A 16,109-nucleotide genomic window follows, 5' to 3' on the forward strand; every position below is an offset into this window, starting at 1 on the left:
TTTACGTGATGCATGCACAAACAGAAACAAACCGGCAAAAATTTCAAAAACCATCTTTTTTTTTATTTTATTTTATTTTTTTTATAAATTTAGTCCTGTCCAATTCTTTTTTTCCCCGATTTTCTCCCCAATCTAGTCGTGGCCAATTACTCCCCGTCACTAGGGGGCTCCCACACACATCAAGGCTACTACAACCACTCAGTCGGGAGGACGAAAGCTATCCCGTGTTTCCTCCGAACCACGTGACGCGAGCCGGCCGCATCTTTTCGAACTGCTCGCTCACGCACCGTTAGGGGCGGAGTAACACACTCGGAGGAAAGCGCTAGCCGCTCCTTCCGTGTGCGCGAGCTCACAGACGCCCCTGATTGGCTGTAGCGCCGTGACTAATGTGGGAGCGCAAGTACCTCTCATCCCTCCCCCCTGAGAGAGCTCGGCCAATCAGCTCTCTCTGTGCCTCCGGCTGTGAGAGGAAAACAGCATCACCCGGGGTTCGAACCAGCGACCTCCGGATGAAAGGGCGAGCGCTTTACCACTGCGCCACTCGGAGGCCAAAAACCATCTTGATCTTTAAAAAATTTTTTTTTTTTTTTTTTGCAAATATCTTCAATGTACAGGCGCCAAACTTACAGTTTAATTATACAGTAGGTATAGATGTTTGCACCGTTCAACTGCGGCCGCGAGTCTCATTAGCATACTGCGCTTAAAATAATAAAACCAGAAAGACCATAAGGTCCTGGTTTCACCGATCACCCCTATATAATAAAATAAAACATCTATACATGGAAATAAGGTGACTGTCAACTATGTAAAGATTTAAGTATAAAAAAAAAAAAAAAAAAAACCTTGTATTTAGTGTAAACACTCGTTGTTTTTAAAAGTGCATTGGTTCGTTTAGTTTTACACATTATAACACGGTGGCTTGCGAAAATATTCATCCCTGGAATTAATGAATTATAAACAGTAAATACATTTTAAGTTTAAAAGAAAAATAAAGTTTCCCCATCGGTTCAGATCTTCTCCAACCTTCTGCAAACATCTCAGCAGGTGGTTTGGCTGCTCTACATCGACACTAGTTGTGAAGGAGCGTGTGTACGGTGCCATGTGATGAACTGGAGTGTATTCAGGTGTGTTCTTGGCTCAAGTCTTTCCACACCAGATTTTGGATCGACCACAAACCTGCCCAGGATAAAACACTTACTCTTGTGGAGTTCAGCCATTAAGAGTACAGTTTTTTGTGCAGAATTAAACCAACGCTAGCTGATGAAATACTGTAGAAGCAGGTCTTGTTAGTGCACTCGGACCATCTGGCAGCGATATCTCGGTTCATCATAGCAGGATAAACATTTAACTAAATATAACCTAGTATGGATTCTGCTGTGTTTTTATCCAGCGCTGCTGTTGACTCCAGGATTTTCCCACCCAGCTCTCTCCAGAGCCAAAGAATAAAACCTGTATTTAGAAGAACAGATGTTTTATTTTTAAACTCCAGCTCTTCCTTACGATGAGTGCAAAACAACAACAAAAAAAAAACCTTTCTATACGTTTTATATATTTCAATAATTTGTAATATTGATTTCTGGATGCATTAAATTTTAAATCAGTTTTTATCACAAATCAGAAATTCACGAGTTGAAATTCAGATTCTCTGAAAATGTAATCTATGTTCAAACCTGCATGTCCAATCTAATCAATGTTTGTCTCTAATTAGACCCTTTGATTTGATGTTCAGACAAAGTGGGGAAAACCTGGGGCAGATAAGAGCTGTTTAATTCCAAATCAGCCCTCATTGCTTCCCTGGGAATCTTGGAAATCTGAAAAAGAAAAAAAAAAGAAAATTCTAAAATTGAAATAAGACAAGGTTACTAGGGAATGTATTGTGGGGTGATCTGGATCTTTGTTTTTTCTAAAAGGCAAAAATGGTAATGCAGCTAAAAGTGACTTAACATGATTTTTCCTTAACGCGAGTTTGTTCCACTTGCTGTTAGCTGCATTAGCATATTTGATCAAGTTATTTCTTTAACCTTTCTGGTTTGGTGTGCTTGTTATGGATAACGTATCATATTTTCTGTATTTTAATTATTACAATTATTCTATAAAGTATTAATATTTTAGTTTTATTATGATGTTTGTATTTTTCTTTAGATGCTAGCTGTACAGTAGCATAGCCTAATTACTTGTTTAATTTCTGTCGCTACAAAATGCTAACAAAATTCAGACAGATGCAGGAATGCTAGCAAACGCATTGCTTTAAGGGCAAAAAAAAAAGTCCACAAAGTACGTTATACATGTCTGAGGCGCTAGTGTACTAGTAGAGTGTACTGTACAGTCAGTATTATTGTGCTGTAAATGTAAACATTTAAGTTACATTTTTTTTTTAATTGTTAAATGTACAGATTAAGACTTATAGCTACAGTACTGTATGTTCTGGGGTCTTGACACGGCCGTGCTAGAAGAGCTAGAACGAATTAATGTAGTCCATGTTCGAGTTGTTCAGAAGTAAAGCGACTCTCTCTGTGCAGGCGTTTGGTTTCAACCCCATGGAGTCGTACTACGTGTCTAAATCCGCCGTCGTCTTCGGAGGTTTCTATCTGTTCTTCTTCACAGAAAAAGTCCTCAAGATGATCCTTAAACCGAAACACGGGGTGAGTGTGAACCTGTGGAAGTGTTTGAGTTTTACAAAAACGCATACACGAGAATTTATTTTTCAGTTAGAAGGATTGTAATATTTTTAAATCTTTTAATGTTATTTTTAAAGTGTTTTTAAAAGGTTTTTGAACCTTATGGTCATCCCTAAAAAGTCATGAACTGAAAATATGAAAATATGGCCATAAATATATTGTACACAGTCAAAAAACATGTATACATCAGGAAAAGAAAAACTTACAGTAAATAAAGCAAAAATATTTGAATGCTCTATTAAACTATAATTTATTGCTCTATGTTATAATATTACTAATATATGATGTGATTATTAATATTATATAATATAATGTACCTTATACTATTTTTCTTTTTCTGAAGCGTGTATACATTTTGGCGGACTCTGTATATAAATAAACAAACAAGCATGCAAATTATATTAAATCCAATTCAATTAAATACGAAATTATACAATTCTATTTGCAACGATGGAATACTTTATTGCAATACTTCAGTGCTACAGTTAAATGCTAAAATAGTATCAAACATTCATACAATATAAAAGTGCAATACAGTAAATCAATTCTACAATACAGTATAACAATACTGCAATACAATACTTCATATTAAAATACATAGTTACAATAATTCTACATACACCATACTCCAATTTAATACTACAATATTGCAATACAATACTATAGTGCTACAATACTATAACACTGCAATACGACAAGACACAAAAATTGTAGCAAGAAAGGGAAAAGAAAATTAGTGTAAACATTGAGCAGGTATATTATTGATGATGATGATGATGATAATTTGAAACACAAAGACAATAAATATAGTGGCAATTTTTTACTTAAATACTATAATTATATGCTTGCTTAACTGTAAGGTAAAAAAAAGTATTAATAGTATTTTTGTTTTCATATGTGCTTTTTCTTTTATTTAACAAACAAATATAGATATTATTATAATTTTTTAATATTTTAATATTACAAGTGCAAATTAATAAAGTACTAATCACATGTTTGGACATACCTTCAAATTCAGTATGTTCAGTAATTTATTATTATTATAATAATAAAAAATGCATTCTAGAAAAATTATGAAAACACATGGCATTCGGTAATTAAGTAGTAAAATTATTACAGAAATAAACATCAGGAAATGCCATGGGATTAGAAGATGTGTCCAAACATTATAAGTTTATATTTTATTTACATTTTTACAAATGGAAGGGATGATAATAATAATAATAATATTATTATTATTATTAGCACTATTATTATTATTATTATTATTATTATTATTATTAATAATAGTGCTAATAATAATTTTTAATTCTCTCTTCAGTTTCCCCACACACCACTTTACCTGTTTTATAAAAGTGGGTGTGTTAAACCTACAGCACCGGGTGTGTGTCAGGCAGCGAATGCTGTCTGTCCCAACTGTGTAACCTGTTTAACAGGAGCGTGTAGACCAAATAAAAGTTATAATATTTCAGTAACTCAGGAATGTTGACCTGGAGTCAGAATAATATAGTTAGTTAGTTATTTCTTAAAAAAAAATTGAGATGCAATGTTTCAGTCTTTGCTAATTAAACAAAACACCAATGCAAAACTCCCCAAAAAATGATTTCCTTATTAAACACATCAATCAGGTCGTCACACCCCTACACTACTAACACCCTTTTAAAGGGTGTGTGTTAAATTCCTGGTGCCATGTCCTACTTCAAGAGCAACCGTCACATGGGCATGTCAAAAATTTAAACAAGCACTCAGCACAAAAAGGCTGACTCAGCTGGAATTTCTTTTTAATTTGCTACATGTCAGTGCCTGGTACATGACAAATGTAATGAAAACCTGAAAAACAGAGTCTACATATAGAAGTGCAGAACATACATTGTATATGCAAGCACAGACATTATACAGTATACATTATATACATACTGACATGTCGACACTGATGTTACTTAGAGAAATACAGAAATTAAGACCACAGATGTATAAACAAAAAAGCTGAAGCAACAAAACGGAAATTGCATTTGATGTTCAGATGTTATGTATGTAAGTACAGACATTAAGACGTGACAGTAAAGACATTAACATTAGAAGTACAGACGATACATGTGGGATTATAGGCATGACAGTCCAGACATTACACATCATAGTATAGAAATTACACGTCAAAGTACAACCATGACATTACAGACGTTACACTTTAAGGTATAGGCGGACATTACAATTTTTAAGTTCACACATTATATATGGAAGGACAAATTTGTCAGCCAGTACAAAGATTACACATCAAAGTACAGATGTGACAGTACAGACATTATACTTTAAACTATAGACATTACATTACATGAAATTACAGACATGGAAGTACATGTATGTTTGTTTGTTTGTTTGTTTATTTATTTATGTTTGTTTGTTTATTTATCTATTCATTTTGTATATTAGAAGTAAATTCTTCTGTTGGTAGATTGGAGGGAGTGGAGAATATATTTCTAATTATTATAAGTATATATACAGTATACGCTTCCCCCTTGTGGTCGATAGGAAACACTACACTGACTTTTTATGGGCCACCTGTAGTTATTATTGTGACATTTTACTCTCTTTCTCTCTCAGGGAGGACATGGTCACAGTCATTTCCCTGTAGGAAACGGTGATTTAGAGAATGGAGTGATGGAGAAGCTGCAGAACGAAGAGGCAGGAGGAGCTGTGTCCTTGCCTCGAGTGGACGGAGAAACCAGAGAGGACGACAAAATGCTGAGCGCTGGACAAACGCCACCGGTAAGGACCCAGAAAGTGAAACGGATGTCTGTCCTGGGTCTTCAGGGTTTACTCTTCCATCACCACTTTATTTTTAGAGTATTATATTAGTAGATAACAGAAGCTATGATTTTCTATCGCAGCCTCTTTAATGCATAGAACAATATAAGACGGAAAAGCATGATAGAAAAAAAACATGCAATTACAGTTAACCTGGGGACGTATTGTTAATGATCTCTCTGTATGTGTCCCTCTGTCTTTTTCTTTATTCGCTCTTTTTATCTCTCACTGTGTGCCCTGCCTCATTTCCTTTCTCCGTCTCGGTTTCTTACTCTCTCTCACACACATTGTCTTGCTTTCTTTTTTTTATTCTCTTTGATGTATATCTCTCTCAAATCTATACCTTTCATTCTCTCTCTCTCTCTCTCTCTCTCTGTCTTTCTCTCTCTCTCTGTCTTTCTCCGCAGGAATCTCGGGGAGGTTGCTATTGGTTAAAAGGTCGAGCGTATTCTGATATCGGCACCTTGGCATGGATGATCACTCTCAGTGACGGCCTTCACAACTTTATAGATGGTTTGGCCATCGGGGCTTCCTTCACTGCCTCTGTGTTCCAGGGTATCAGCACGTCTGTGGCCATCCTGTGTGAGGAGTTCCCTCATGAACTGGGTGAGACACCTCTCCCTCCTCTTTCTCTTCGTCTCTCATGCTCATAAGTCTCTCAGTTGTTTTGTCACCCCAGTATAGTACAGCGTACAGCTGACCTTATAAACCTGAACACGACTGAGAAGTTGACAGATTGAAGTAATGCTGTTTACACAATTCCCCTACATCCAGACAGAAATGTGACAGACGGGCATTGTTTTTCTGATCTGCATCTGAATCGTGATTTTCTCAAATCTCTAGAGATAAATTAGGACACCGGAAACTTTAGCCGTCTCCAGATTGAAAAGTGACAAACTACATGCGACATACTGTGGGCGTCATTTTCTTTTTCACCTTTCCCTCCATCTCGTACTTCATATTTGTAAACTTATGAACTTGTTGTTTCCCATCGCCCAGGTGACTTTGTGATCCTCCTGAACGCAGGAATGAGCATCCAGCAGGCTCTGTTCTTTAACTTCCTGTCTGCGTGTTGCTGTTATTTGGGAATGGGATTCGGGATATTGGCTGGAAACCAGTTCTCGCCAAACTGGATCTTCGCTCTGGCAGGTGGGATGTTCCTGTACATCGCCCTGGCTGACATGGTGAGTGTGTGTTACACTCTTTACAGAACAGTAAAGTAAATAACAAGGACTCCTTTGGTAGAAAATGAATGCATATGGTGCATTGCTAAAACTGTGTTCTATGGACATGGTTTTTATTTGTCTTATGTAGATAATAAAAATAATAGTGACGTAGATGAAGAGAAAAACAATGTTGAATAGCATTAATTATGACAAAAAAAACCCAGTAAACTATATGATACAGTATATTTCTGTGTGTATGCTTGTTTATATAATGTACATGCGTGTATACCAATGATTGATTTAGATTATAAAATGATCATTTATGTGTGTAAATATGTAAAGAAATAGTTATTTATTAATAATTTCATAATATAAATCAATTCTAAGATAAAGATCTGTTTTTATGGATCAGAACACCTCACATGTTTGTTTGCTATTCGACAAAGCCATTGCAGCTAAACTGTCGCTTCAGTAAATTTGGAAATAACCCTTTAAGGACCGAAGCTTTTTATGATGACGCGTCTTTATGTTCGATCAGTTTCCTGAGATGAACGAAGTGAGTCGTGAGGAAGAGGAAGCCGGAGGAAGCGCCAACCTCGTGACCTTCGCCATCCAGAACGCCGGCCTGCTAACCGGTTTTGGCATCATGCTCATCCTTACCATTTACTCAGGACAAATACAGCTGGGATAGCACCAGACCATGATGGACTCTACTTGACCTTTAACCTTTAACCCCTCCCTTGGTTTGAGGATATTCCCAATGCGAAGTGAGTGCCGGACACGGATTTGATCTCTGAGCCTGAGATTAACTGTGCAATCTTGGAGAAACACAATGGAGCTGCTGATGGGCTCAAGGTGGAGGAAAAAACTCCCTCTGAGCCAATCCAGATGCAAAATTACAACTTTAACTGACATACAATGTGCATTTGTGTGGGTTTTGTTTCTTTTTCTTCTATATTGCAACTTTATTTTTCTTCAGTTTTTGTTTCCTTGTCGATCCACGGTGAACCGGTGTCAGGAGAACACCTTGATCATCTAATACAGTAGTTCACACCTGACATGATTAAGCTCTGAGTTTTGTCAGTTTTTCGTCTCATTTTTAACATTCAAACTTTGGTTTCGGTGCTACACTTGAAAAGTATTTGAAGTTCACCAAGTGTGATGTGGACTCCATAAAGTCCAACACCGGCTTGTAAACAGAAAACAAGTTGCTGGTTTCATTCTCACCATTTCTGAACTGAATATCTGTTCAGTGTTACTCAAAGAAGCAGCATTTCTATTTATTTAATTTTTTCAAAATCTGGTCAACTGCTAATGTTGGCCACCTAGCTAGAAGATGACATGGAATCCTTTCAATTTAGCGTTTGTTAACCGTCTCCCTAGGTTTAGGGATTATTGACAGGATTTCGGAGTTATAACTTAAAACTGTTAGGAAATTGCACCAGCTAGCTAGACAATTGCATTAAAAATGGTAACTTGACCAATAGTTTTATGAATAAGCTAAAATCCTGTCAGAAAATATTAAAATCCCGCCGATTAGCTCAATTTAGGGAGCTAGCTAGCTAGCATTAATCAATAATCATTCCTTAATATTATAAAAAAAAATCCGCCAAGAAATCCTATCAAGCTAGTGATAATGAGTACACAGAATAGGACTTTAAATCATTTTAGAAATGCTGTCAGATTAGCATATGTTAACAAGGTACCACTGTGTAGAATCCTCTCAGAAATCATGTCAGTAGTGACTCTTCTGCTTCTGGCTAGCATTATGATTTCAAAATCCTGTCAAATCGGGAAATATTAACAAGCTAAAATTATCAAATGAACTGCTATTAAGTTATTCAGTTTAAATCCTGTCGTTTAAGGTTCCTTGTCTAACTAGCATTACTAAAAAATTCTTTCAAATTCTGTCAGGGTATTTCATGTTAGCCTGCTCGCTAGCAATAATGGATAAACATTCCAGAATATGACTTAAAATCCTCTCATAAATCCTGTCATTAGTTAATCATAATGCTAGCTAGACAGGAAACGTTAAGAATCCCCTCAGAAATCCTGTTTATGCTAACTACAGCATAGCAGGTAAACATTCCCCTGAAAGTAACTTAAAGTCCTCTCAGAAATCCTGTCAGGTTAGTTAATTGTACCCTGCTTGCTATTTAGTGAATTAACTTTTATGAATACAACCTAAAATCCTCTTATAAATTTTTTTGTCATTAGTTAATGGTCCATGCCTAGCTAGCATTACGATTAGAAATTCCTTCAGGTTATTTCATGTTAGCTTACACCACTATCTCACGTGCGGAGTCAGTGCGGCGACCGTACAGTAAGTACGGTTTATCACGATTCGCTGCAAGTTTTTGCAGTTTTGGTGTTGTGATTACGTTTCCACACAAAAAGATGGCGGTCCTCGTGGAAGCGTGTCTAACACCAAGTCTCACCACGAGTCAAAACGCATAAGTGAGATAGCGATGTTGGACAATATACATTTACAAACGTTAAAGGAGATAAACATTTAATCATGTGATTTAAAGTCCTCTCAGAAACTCTTGTCAGGTTATTTCATGTTAGCCAGCTAGATCCACTTAAGGATGTTTTAGCACAAATTAAAAACTGGAAAAGATGATGTCCGGTATTCAACCCCCTTTTCCAAGGGTTCACTATAAGTGGAAGTCAAGAGAGTCCTAGATAATATACAGTAATAAACCAAAACATCAGACATCTTGTTACTACACTTATTCATCATGAGATCTTAGCATCTCAAAGGTCCTTGAGTTTTCTTAACTGGAATTGGTTATATTCTCCTGCTAGCATGTAAGCATACGAATTTATCCCCTAGCTTAGTTTTGAGTTGTTGACTATTTTTATTCCAAACACCATTCCAGAGCAACAAAAAAAAAAAAAAAAAAAAAAAAACCGAAACTACCATCGTTATGGATAAAACAAAGTGCAGGCACTATTGTGTGGCAGCGTTTCTTTATTTTGTATTTTTGTATTATTTTACTCAAAGAAACCAGTGTCTAGTAGACCAAATACGCGCCTTTGTTTTTCGTTTGCTCGTATACGCGTTCTTTTCCAAGATGTAAAGTAAGTTTGTTTTGTTTATTTTCATTATCGTTTGTCCATCTTTGTTTAAATGTCTTTAGATGATGAAGTTTGTATCCTGACATGTAGTAGAAACGTATATTTATTTAAACTCTGCTGTATGTTTTATACACAGTAGCCTGTCTGTGTACCTTTTTTAATATAATAAGTTGATGTGCAACGTTTTACGTTAAGGTTCCATTAACAGTTTCCTGTGTTTGATAACATTAGTAAACCACAAACTTGAGCTTTAATACAGCTTGTATAATGCAAAACCACAAAAAAATCTATCGTGAAAGACTTAACATGGTTAAGCCCAGTTCGCGCTTTCGCAATGTTTCGTGATGAGAGGTGGCACTTTTCAGGCTTTTCCAGTGTGTGTTGAGTTAGTGAATTGGAGCATGTGTATAATACCATACTGATGCAAATCACTAGGGACAAGCCAATACGATACTGTCACGAAAGAATCGCGCTTCTGTAAGTATTGTGACTTTATAAACATGCTGATTCGAATTTTAAACAAATCTTTTTAAATAATCTGTTTCTACTCTGTGCTGCTTGCCAATGTTTGATTAGTTTAGAGAGCGCCACCTGCAGGATAATAGAGGAATAGTGACATTTCACCACCTCAAATGCAAACGCATACAAATTAAACAATAATTTAAAAAAGTTATAAAAAAATATATATATAAATATTTTTGAATTGCCACACACAAGAATCGTGATGTGTAACTAAATATATTCCCAACCTCATTTCTGCTGTTCATTAGCACTACGTACTGTGCTACTATTAACTTTGCTTAAGATCAGTTAAGGTTATTTCAGGTTATGGTTTCTTAATGTTATTTAACACATGGAACCTTGTGTGTAAAGTGAACTTGTGATTGGGATCATGATGTCACATGGTGGCAACGTATTCACGTAGTTACGTTTTTAGTTTTGAAATTTGTCTTCCGTTTGATTTGTGTGACTTGTTGAAAGCTAAAGTTTTAAAAGGGAGTTTGAATGGATTCAGCACACAATATTACATTTATTCATGTTCTTCGTTTGAAACTGACTTGAAGTTCATCTACCACACTGCTCACTTTGCAGTAATCCGTATTTGGCCCTACTTACTTTGGTCATTTAATCAGTTCATCTATCAATCAGTACAGCTAGCTAAATTAGTTAAATTAAATAAGTCACTAAAAGAAATCTAGCTTTGCAGTGCAATGAATTTGGTCTTGAAAATATTTGTACTTTTTACACAAATTTCTGAGTTAGCTAGATAGAATCATCGGCAGTTCTTCTTATAGACCAGAAGTCTATAAGCTCAAACCTGCAATTAAACATAAACGAGGTTGTATATCACATTTACAAGTGATTTTAACAGGGTTAGGAACCATGCGGCATATGATTGGATGAGATAAATCTTTATTTATCTTATTTTATTCTATCTTATCTTATCTCATTATAATGAGTGAACTATCTCACTATTATTAAAAACAACTCCACGTTATTTTGCTCTCGTCCAAAGAAAAAAGTCTACACCTCGAGTTTGTGTGGCCCCTCATTTCTTTATATTAAAATTAAATTAAAGGTTGTAGATTAAATTATGGAAGCATGTCTTACTGACTGTTTGGAAGCACAATATGAAGAAATGAGGGATCAAGACTTTTACGCAGTACTGTATCATATCTAACTGGACTACTTCTTTACTGTATGCTAAGAGTGCTAAAATAATGGGTTACATTAATGTAAAAATAATAAGACATTTAACTGGATAAAACTCCTGATGGCTGTTCAAAAAAAAAAAACACATTTTGTTTCTGAAAGTGTATTTTGTTAAAAAAAAAAAAAAAAGGTATTTTATAGTGGCTTTTTTCAAAACTGAGTTTTAACTCTTTCCTCTTAAATGAATTGTGCTTTTCGTTTTGAATAATAAGAAAAATCAGCCAAAACACAGACATTATTTCATCAGTTTAATGACTCAAACAAGTTACCATTTGCACTAACTTTAGGATTTAGGATTTCCTGACTCTGGCTCGGTCTCTTATCGCTACCTTATATTAATGGCCTCTCCAGGCCTCCATACCATTTACTAATTGTTGCCTCGCTGCTTTTGAGTTTGAGTCTTGATTTATCAAAACTTTTCCACAAACTTGGAGTAAGCTTTTATCTCAAACATCTCAATCCAGCTAAACTAATCAGGCTCTCGCGTGTGTTTAAAGAACTTAATTATCGAATGATTTTGCATTTCGCAGTAATGAAATCCAGTAATGCGTGGCTAAGGATCAAATGATGTACTGTAGCTTGGCTGCTACAAAGATTACCCATCATGCATTTTGTCAGAGCATAGCACCATTTTGGCACCGAAAATAAAATGATTGGTGATGTGTATATTTACTAGTGGTGTTCAAGTGAAACCGGGACTTGTGAATGAAGGTGTAAAAGCAAATGAGATTTACAGATGACCTTTAAGCACAGTGATGAGACTCCTGGCTGCAGTAAAACATTCGAACGATGCAAACAATCATTCACAAACACCACTTGCACGTTACAGAAACTCAGCTAGGAGTTATTTTCACATCCCCTGTGCAGTCCTGACCTCGCTTCAAGCTATTTCCACAGTTGAAAGATTAAAGGAGTTCCTGGGAGGCCAGCGCTTCAGACGAGAATTAAGACAGGCGGTCTGATTATGGTTTTAGTTTACTGAGAACTTTCTACCTTGATGGTATCCAAGTCCTAGTGAAACACTGGGATAAGTGCATTAATGAAGCAGGGGATTATATAGAGAAATAAAATTAGTTTTCGCTTACGCTATCAAAAGTCCCGGTTTGACTTGAAAGTTTTATTTTATGTTGGCAATTTTTAGTCCATATGTGAATCCATATACAATTTAAATCAACATACATTGATGTAATTTTTTTTTTTTTTTTTTTTTTTTTGAGAAAAATGAAACTAAGGTCAACAATGATGGTATCAACTGTGTTTAGATGAACATTTTCAGCCGCATGTTCATCAACCTTACCTGAAAGTTCATCGTGATCCTAAAAGTGGTAGCTACATTTAGTAGCTTTTTGTACTTGGAGCTTTAACTCCAGAACATGATGCATGTTTTGGGTGATCGACTGCATTTACAGTAGAGCAAAAATTTCTAAAACTTGTGTAGACATTGTTCCTTTTTATAGTTTTTTGGCCAAGCTTCTCCTTTATGCTTCGTGTTTTGAAAAATGTTTTTATTTTATTTTATATGTGTTGTACTCAAGATATCAATGCAATTGTTTGTGCAATGAATGAAATGACACAATGCAAATGTTTTAGGTGATTAAATGCTGAGTAAACTGCAGGCCGGTCAGTTAGATGTAAACCTCTTGATTAGCAGATAGTAACAGCTAATATTAATATAAATTATTTATAAAACAGTGCTTTGCTTCAGGAGAAGAGCGGACTTTTTCGGCTGAACACTGTATTATACAATTTTAACTTTATTCAGACCTCGTTGTTACTGTGAGGAATGTCACGGTGCTGGATTTAACCCAGAGCGCCCTGACGTTCTTATTAAAGGGGCAGTTTGTGAAACTCTGTAAGGTGAATTCGACTCCAATGAAACGTTAGTCAGCCACACCCAATGGTCAGCCACACCCAATGGTCAGCCACACCCAGATTACTCCACCTATTGTACTGACACTGTTTGCCTTTTAAGGCAAGCGTTCCAACAGAAAGCAGGAGGCGTGGTCAGAAGCAACGAACATTTCAAGGCCAGAAATCCTGAAAAGAAGAAACTATGAAATCCTGTTACGCTGAAATATATTGTGAAGCACAATTTTCCCCCCAGTTTTCTATTCAAAGTAGTACAGCTAGCGTACATGTGTAGACCCTGAAATCACTTTTCAAACATTACAAACTGCACCTTTACGTTAAAATTTGTGAAATCTACCATGGAAATAGTAAACCATGTATAATATTTAAAACTATGACATGTAGTTACTGTCCGTCTTAGAGCGAGCTTAGTACAATAGTAAGAGCCGGACCCTTATCAATGTGTGTGAAGGATTATCTGTTAGTCAACAAACAACTTCTTGTTTTTTGTGTGTTATTTTTTTTTATTGAAATATATAAATGAGCATCTTTGAAAGCCTTTGTCTCTTAAATGTGTCTTTTGTCCAAGCCCTAGAAAACACACACTTTAAAACTATTAGCATATGGACAAAAGTATTTGGCCAAACCTGCAGTGACATTGTATTCACTTGGCCATGGCGTGCCTTTGGAGCGGTCAGATAAGGGTTGATAGGAAAAGCACTCATGTAAATAACCATATCCCTAACTTATTGTGAGTAGTCATATATCGTACAGAATTAAATTTAGTATGACAATATTTATAGTTTTTATTTTCCTAAATTCTGTATGTGTGTATAAAGTATGATTTATGCATTTTAAACCCCCTAATTAAGCAAAATATCTTGCTAGTTAAATTTCTAGTAATAACTCGGCTCTAAAGCCTTTTCATTTTCTAGAAGCTCCAAGTGACTTTAATTTTGAAATAACCCCAGCATCACTTCTGGTTGCCATGTCTGTGGTTTTCCCTCGTTTTATGTAGATACTTTTGTACCTGAGTATATAATACTGTATAAGTTAGTTATACAAGACCATTTATCCTCTTTGTTGAAAGAACCCTATAAGAGAATTGTGTTTCATTATCAGTTCATTAACATGTGTTGCATGATGTTACTGGATCTGGAGGCCATACCAGGGTGCCAGGTCACCACAGGGCATCATGCATGTACATGTCTCACACGTGGGGCGAAAGCTACCACCACTATTACCACCTGCATGGTTTTATAAGAAAAATGGAGATCCAGGAGGAAACTTATACATGCAAAAAATCTTAAATTTGTCATAAAGACAGCAACCCAAGTTCCTGATGTTCCAGAATCAACAAAAACAGATTATGTGTGTAATAATCATGATAAAAATAATAATACACAGCTTTAGAATAACTGGTTCGATCTTCACGGCTCCAGGGTCCCTGGTTCGATCTTCACCCCTTAAAGGTCCCTCTTCGATCTGGAAATAATAATGTACAAATTATTGCAGTAACCAAAAGTGTGTGTATGTGTGTATCTGTTTTTGTACACGGTGCTGATATCTGATCCCCAACCAGAGAGCACTGCTTACATAAATTGCCGGTTATTTAAATTAATATGAGGGGTATTAATATAAGGGGTTGCAACAACATACCTCTGGCTCACACACAGCTTGACACAAGTTTAACACCAGATGCTCTATTTGCCACAACCCTCCCATTTTTCTAACCGGACTTGGTACTGGTACTGCATCCAGTGGCTGGGTCGTATGGGGTAAGCGTAGGGTCAAAGGTCTTCCCCAAGCACCCAACAGCGGCAACCCACCGGCAGAGGGGCTCGAACCCGGATCCTCCAATCAACAACCGAGAGCCTGAGCCACCACAGGCAAGAAAATATTACCAGGGATTATAAAATTGCAATTTATGTCTGAAGAATATATTATTTAAAGTAAAACACAGTATACATAACTTTCAATAACTTAAATATGTATGGGTAGTTAGTTATTGATTATTGATTAGATGTGGCAGAGACATTGACATATTTCAAACACTGTTTTAAACTGGAATATTTTGTTTATAATGTTTGTGTTTTTTATATAGATTTGGCAACCTGACTAGAAGTAAAAAAAAAAAAACCTTTATATTTTTACTCCAGTTAAAAAACCACACACCTGTAAATGTAAACCTTTATGCCAGTGCGCTGATACAGTCAATAAAACCTGTTTTTCTGTTAATCCAGCTGTTTTGATTCCGTTCCAGATGTGACGTGTTCTGCTGCACGTGCGGAGCCGTTACTCTGTAACCAGGATCAAAGTGCAGATGTTGATCAGGAAGAACTTTGCTACAATGTCACAGCTCAGGTTGACGTTTACACACACACGCGCGCGCGCGCGCACACACCCACACACACCCACACACACCGCAGTGTGTCGAGCAGAGCAGGTTCCTGCGTGTGATTTATTAAAGAAGAAATGTTTTAAGGATTAAAAAAAAATCATTAAAAATGCTCATGTACAGAGAGCTGAGGTTGGGTTTAATGCTGATATTTGTGGATTTGATCTCACAACCTGCTGCAGGTGAGTACACACACACACACACACACACACACAGCATACATTACATATTGGTGACACTCTATACTTTGCTTTATAATTCCTCCTACTGAACCCCTTTCTCTCTCTGAACTGTTTTGAGATCAGTCATGTGATGAGCCTCCAAAATCCCACCTTAAATGGACTTAATCCCATTGAGAACTTGTGGTCAATCCTCAAAGGCGAGTGGACAAACAAAAAGCCACAAATTCTCACAAACCCC

The 16,109-nt window shown here is 36.3% G+C and overlaps 2 protein-coding genes across 5 annotated transcripts in view; both read left to right on the forward strand.

The window, feature by feature from the left end:
- The window catches only part of slc39a14 (solute carrier family 39 member 14), a 29,570-nt gene extending 20,772 nt beyond the window's left edge, over window positions 1-8,798 (forward strand). For all 4 annotated transcript variants that reach the window (XM_053480877.1, XM_053480878.1, XM_053480876.1 and 1 more), the window contains exons 5-9: window positions 2,520-2,642; window positions 5,280-5,444; window positions 5,891-6,089; window positions 6,483-6,667; window positions 7,188-8,798. In XM_053480877.1, the coding sequence (XP_053336852.1) occupies window positions 2,520-2,642; window positions 5,280-5,444; window positions 5,891-6,089; window positions 6,483-6,667; window positions 7,188-7,340 (825 nt within the window). In that variant the 3' untranslated portion in view covers window positions 7,341-8,798. The remainder of the gene's footprint in view (window positions 1-2,519; window positions 2,643-5,279; window positions 5,445-5,890; window positions 6,090-6,482; window positions 6,668-7,187) is intronic.
- Window positions 8,799-15,700: 6,902 nt separating this feature from the next.
- Window positions 15,701-16,109, forward strand: part of susd2 (sushi domain containing 2) — a 37,458-nt gene continuing 37,049 nt past the window's right edge. Inside the window, exon 1 of the mRNA XM_053480432.1 lies at window positions 15,701-15,871. Within this exon, the coding sequence (XP_053336407.1) occupies window positions 15,799-15,871 (73 nt within the window). The 5' untranslated portion in view covers window positions 15,701-15,798. The remainder of the gene's footprint in view (window positions 15,872-16,109) is intronic.

This window comes from Clarias gariepinus, chromosome 21 (genome assembly GCF_024256425.1).
Source record: "Clarias gariepinus isolate MV-2021 ecotype Netherlands chromosome 21, CGAR_prim_01v2, whole genome shotgun sequence".
Taxonomy (NCBI): Eukaryota; Metazoa; Chordata; class Actinopteri; order Siluriformes; family Clariidae; genus Clarias; species Clarias gariepinus.